General features: G+C 35.3%; 1 protein-coding gene across 1 annotated transcript; it reads right to left on the reverse strand.

Annotated features, from left to right (window-relative positions):
- Positions 1-995: 995 nt before the first annotated feature.
- LOC104102154 (large ribosomal subunit protein uL15c) lies at positions 996-5166 on the reverse strand. The gene is made up of 4 exons (XM_009609796.4): positions 5007-5166; positions 4554-4923; positions 1749-1900; positions 996-1340 (listed from the first exon to the last, which is right to left on the reverse strand). Exons 1-4 carry the CDS (start codon positions 5058-5060, stop codon positions 1113-1115), a joined length of 804 nt encoding a protein of 267 aa, XP_009608091.1. The 5' UTR covers positions 5061-5166; the 3' UTR covers positions 996-1112.
- Positions 5167-5858: the final 692 nt, after the last annotated feature.

Genomic DNA, 5858 nt, shown 5'->3' on the forward strand with positions numbered 1-5858 from the left:
TCTTGCTCTTCCAATTTAGAAAGACTTTCTGAAATTCATCGATTAAATTGTGCGAGTTTTTCAAGGTGAGATTAAAAAAAATGTATAGTAAATTATGCATTAATAGTTTTTCTATTGATCCCACCTTCAATTGTGTTCGTGGGGTTCTGTTGTTTCCTCTGGATGCATGAACTAATTAGTCTTTTGTCCATTAATGGTATTTGGGTCTATATTAAGAACTTATTGATAATAGAAAGATAAAAGAAGAAATGATAATTTATTTGTCCTTTCTCATTTAAGAACGATCATTTTCCAAATTAGAGGCGTTACATCAATTGGTAAACCAAAGTAAAACTCAAAATTAAGACAGGTGCATTGCATCTAAGCAAAGATAATATTTTTTAACAATAGGAAAACGGAAGTTATGACAACAATAGTCAGAAGACTAATTCTATTTTGAATACTATTGAATTATTGTATTCTTAAAAGTTTGAAAGGCTGCATTTTCACCAATACCTACCTTTGGACCATGTCCACGTTGAATAAAATATTTTTTTTAAAATTAATTTTTTATAACAACAAAATTAAATCCCGCTTGCACGCATCTTGACTATTCCATCAAATACCTGATGCTTCCTACCAGTACAGGTACCGAGTAATTTTACCCGCCAAGACTTGAGCATAAGGGAAGAAATTACCTAGTAATTTTATGTCGATGTTGTGATTTGAACCCCGGTCTCTAAGGTGCGCACTCACTTCATTGAGAACTAGGCACACCTTTGGGTACATGTACCGGAATAAAAGAAAACAACAACAACAAACCTAATATAATCGTACAAGTGAGATCTGGGAAGGGTAGTGTATATACAGACCTTACCCCTACCTTGAAGGTAGAGATAGTGTTTCCAAAAGACGCCCCGGCTTAAGAAACGATGAGAGAAATGAACAACATGTAGTAGATTTACCAATACAAGGCTAACTACTAATCCTACTGGTACAGGGAAGACACAGAAAAATAGTAATATACTTTGGAAGCACTAAAGGGAAAAGAATCCAAAACTATTTGAATGTTGCTTTACATCCCTCTCTAGAGTGACAACATCAAAAAAATTGTGGCTAACATAAATTTTGGATTACGCAGAAGAAGGGTCAGCTGCTTCAGATGCAGCGGCAGCTCTTTTCTTGGCAAAATATTCCTCAGCTCTAGCAAGGTTTTTGGCAACTGATGGTTTTACCCACTTCTTTCTGCCCGGTAGAACGGTTAATGAACAACCAGCAGCCTCTAGTTTTTCCTTTGCTGATGTTGAAAAGGCGCGCGCCTTAAAGTTGAGCTTCACGCTTAGTTCACCATCGCCTAAGATCTGGAAATGGAGATACGTCGAAGACATTACTTAAGTTAATACGGATAACACTATAATGTCATTAGATTTACAGAAACTATACACAGAATTATGAAGATAGGGGAAGCGAGGAAGACAATATTATATTAATTAGATTGCACAGAAGAAAACTTTTTGTTCCTACTTTGTAGTTGCTAGCACTAAGGTGAAGACAAAGCCGAGGGTCTATAGGACACAAACTCTCTACCTTGATAATATAAGGGTAAGGCCTGCGTACATACTACCCTTCCCAGACCCTACTTATGGGATTACATTGGGTTTGTTGTTGCTGTTGTTGTGTAGTAGTGCTAAGGTGAAGATACAGGCAAAGCAGAACGCACTGAAGAAAATACGTGGAACCAATGCGACAAAGTAAATGTTATTGTGTACCTTTAGCGGAAGTCTCCTTTCTCTCCCTGATGGATTTATTAGACCCTTCTGCTTGAGGGATTCAAGCGACACCTCTTCCCCTTCTTGAAATCCTGCCTCTTCTATGTCTTTTAAGTTCACAGGTACATATTTCGGAAGTCCAGCAGACATGCCTTTACAAAATTCAAATGCTCACTTTAGCTGGAATTCTGGCATAACTTATACATATATAACCAAAGAACACTATACTCCACATTCTATACAGGGTAAAATATGAGCTCAGATACTAATGAACTCAATAGCTAACTCACATGCATATGTTAGCATGATCAACTGAAATGTGTTAGAAAATGAACTTTTTCTATTAGTTGGGTAGGTGGAAAAGCTCTCAAGTTCCTATTTCTATCCACCTCTTTTTAATAATATATAAGTGGCAAAAAGTAGTTTTCATTTTTAAAGGGGTACCAAGGGGATGTCATCCCTGACCAGAAGAATATCAAAATGCAATAAACAATCCAAACTATGCAGCATTTACCTCATTCAACAAATCAATGGAGCTTGTCAGTGCTAGAAGTCTCATACTGAATCCACCCTTATACAGTAAAATGGCAAGTAAGAGTTTGCATAGTTTTACACTAAAAGTGATCACAATGACTAATGAGAAACTGATAGTCAGGAAACTAAATGCTCCAGCTCTAGACTAGAACAATGAATGAAACTACCTTAGAATGCAATCAATCATATAATGAGCCATATCAGACCCTTCAAAAAATTGAAGAGGAGAAAGATGGCAACATTTTCGGTGAAGGGATAGAGTTGGACAGTTGGTTGATCAGGTAGGTTACCTTTCTTTTTGAACAAAGAGAACACCAAGATAGCCAATATGTGCTATAAGAACGGGAATAAACAGAAAGTTGGGAAGCATTTTACTATTTGTCATGTGCTTGATATGTCAAAGCATTTAGAAACTTTTTCTTTGTCATGCGACTCCAAGCATGATCATTAAACCTCAGCCAAACATTAACACAAATTGTACAAGTTATGCATTGGAGTGAAAGACAGTTATGAAGCCACTTAGTCATACCCAGCAACTTGACATATTGACAAAAATACCTTAGCCCAACCTACTCCGAGGATCTCATATCCAGCAAACCAACCAATCCAAGGCCATCAAAGCCCTTTGACTAGGTTGAGAGCTATAGAGATTATCTTCTGTGTGGTTAAGTAATTCCACATGTCAACATATTATAGCGCACCAAGTTAGTTTTAGTTACAAAACCTATGTATAGTTGAAAGGGACTTACTTTAGTATGTCTTATGACAAGAGAAAAGTTTGGCCAAAGAATAGTTTATCTCATTCTTAAATTTTCCCCTCGACCCACTTCATCACTTTCTTTGAGCAATAACTTATTTTTCAGAGAGAAAGATGTTAACTGCATCATATAAAATAGCATTTTATAGTCCAAATCCTGGACCTGGTTCATGCTTCTTGCAAGAGAACATTATGGCTAAGTGAAGTCAAGACAATTTACGTGGTACCTACACTGAGACTAGAGGGTCAAGGCTCTCACATTCAGTTTAAATCAAAGAAAGTAAAACCCTTTGATCCAGGTTCTTCCTCACCTCCTTAGTATGAACTTTTTAATTCCTTTTTCTAATAGATATGTTCCCAGCTACGGGAAGGTCAAGAAGGGACATGTTCTATATCCATTGATTCTGTTAAGTATAACATAAGAAGTCCTTATTTGAGTAACAGTTCCTAGAACGCTATCAATTCAGCACTAAGAAACTTTTCCTTAGAGCTTTCAGCTGGTTGGGAGGCTTTCCTTAGAGTTTTAGTAAGGGGTACGGGTCATAGAATTACTGCGGAAGACAAAACGGACAAGGAATTCAGAATACAGCAAATGAAAAAAGGCAGATTTCAAGATATTCTGCCTTGACATCACCTAATTGTGGATTGCTTTTTTTCCTAGTGCAGTATGTAATCATTGTGAATAAGTTTCTTTAGATTAATCATCAGTATATTTTGAAAAACCCTTAGTAACGGCAAGTATACATGCACATCCCCACCCTATGCAGATAATACTTTTTACCAACCTATGCAAATTTGACACTGTAATGATACAGAACCCGAAAGAAGAATAAAAATGTTTGTAAAGAAAGAAGCACAAAGCCAAGCTAAAGCTATAAATTCACCAACAAGCTACATGCAACTTATCCACAAACTCATCACTGCAAAAATATAACACTACAGAAGTACACAGAAACAAACAACAAACACAGGAAAAATGTAAATCCAAAGAAACAACAATTACGCCTCAGTCCCAAATAAGTTGGGGTCGGCTATACAAATCTTTCCGGACCACGTTACTCCATTTAAACTCACCTCATTCCATTATTATGCAAATACAAATAAAAGTACTACTTAGAAGTTCTGTATATTTTCTAAATAAATTCAAACAAATTAAAAGTTTACATAATTATGTTGAAGCACATAATCAAACTAAAGCTACAAATTCCACAAGCTAAATACACTTATCCATGCACTCTTCTATGCAACATTATAACATTGCAAAAGGACACACAAACAAACAACCAATACAGAAAGGGTAAATCCAAACAAATAACAACTATGCCTCAATCCCAAACAAGTTGGGGTCGGCTATACGAATCCTCACTTAGCACGTTACTCCATTTAAACTCACCTCATTCCATTATTATACAAATACAAATAAAAAGTATTAGAAGTTATGTATATTTTCTAACCAAATCCAAACAAACTAAAATTACATAATTATGTTGAGAAGCAATGTTAAAACAAATTACCTCCAGCAATTCCTCTCAACTTAGGAAGTCTCCTGTAAAGTGGCATTTGACCTCCTTCAAAACCCTTTCTAACACCAGGTCCAGACCTTGATTTTTGACCTCTCATCCCAAAACCACAACTACCTCCCTGTCCAGCTGCATGCCCTCTTCCTTTTCTCTTCCTATTCTTTGTTGCCCCTGGTTGTGGGCCCAAGTTATTAAGCCTAAATCTAACACTCCCAGAATTTGCTGAATCAGCAGCAGAAACATCAAAGCTTGCAACTTTATTGAAAATAAGAAATGGGGTTCTTGTTCTTGGGGTAGTTTTCTGGTTACTGAGTTTAATTGAAGGAAAAATATTTGAACTTGACTTCAAGTTTCTTGAATTACCCTGAAAAAACATTGAGGGGGTATAAATGAGAATGTATAATTTTAATGGAAAATAGTAAAAGAAAGAGATAAAAAAGACTGTACCATGAATGAGGAAGAAATGTGGGGGAGAATTGCAGTGGAGATGAGGGACGCCATTGTTGATAAGGAGGACTTGAAGATTGTGTTCACTGTCCAACAAAAAGAGTTGGATTTTAACGGATAGGGGTGGCTATAGGAAGGTCTATTTTCTTATATTTGTAAATTTAAGGAAAATTTATCATCAATTTTAAGGGAAATTTGCACTTTAGCCCCTTAAATACAAACTAATTCTAATTTGGTCTTTATAATATCTGGCTAAGCACATTTAATCTTCAAATAATTGAAATATGTATTTTTACTCATCTACTTGTGAATCTTCATAACTTTAACGAATTACCTATTGTTACATTCAGAGGCGGGACCAAGATTTTAACCTTATGAGTTTTGAATTTTAGGATCACGACTTCAAGCGTTATTGATTGGGTTCTAAATTTAATATTTATATATATTTCATGAATTCAAATCATCAAATACACTGTTGGAACAAAAGCTACTAGGTTCGGCCAAATTCGTAGGCCGGCTTGTGCCTCTGCCCCTGATTACATTATGTTAAATAAGCATTGTTACTCCATATTTGAGGATAATATGGTTCTAATAATTAGATTAAGCATAACATATTTCCTACTATATAAGAGTATTAAAAATATATATTTAATCAATTGAAGGTCAAATATGTTTAGCCAAATATCACATGGACCAAAATTAGATTTTATAATAATAAAGAGACCAAAAGTGATATAATCCCATTTATTGATTTCATGATTTTTTTTTTTGAAAATTTCATAAGCTATAAAAGAACTCTAGGTCACAACTTTTGTAAAAAATGTATAAAAAGAAAAACTGCCAAACATATCG

The sequence above is a fragment of the Nicotiana tomentosiformis genome, chromosome 10 (genome assembly GCF_000390325.3).
Source record: "Nicotiana tomentosiformis chromosome 10, ASM39032v3, whole genome shotgun sequence".
NCBI classification, from domain to species: Eukaryota; Viridiplantae; Streptophyta; class Magnoliopsida; order Solanales; family Solanaceae; genus Nicotiana; species Nicotiana tomentosiformis.

Excerpts from the sequence above, each read along its gene's own strand:
- LOC104102154 (XM_009609796.4), bottom strand. The coding sequence starts at position 5,060 with ATGGCGTCCCTCATCTCCACTGCAATTCTCCCCCACATTTCTTCCTCA. Across the intron at positions 1,901-4,553 it reads GTTGAGAGGAATTGCTGGAG|GCATGTCTGCTGGACTTCCG; the intron begins GTAATTTGTTTT and ends AATTTTGTAAAG. Across the intron at positions 1,341-1,748 it reads AAAGGAGACTTCCGCTAAAG|ATCTTAGGCGATGGTGAACT; the intron begins GTACACAATAAC and ends CTCCATTTCCAG.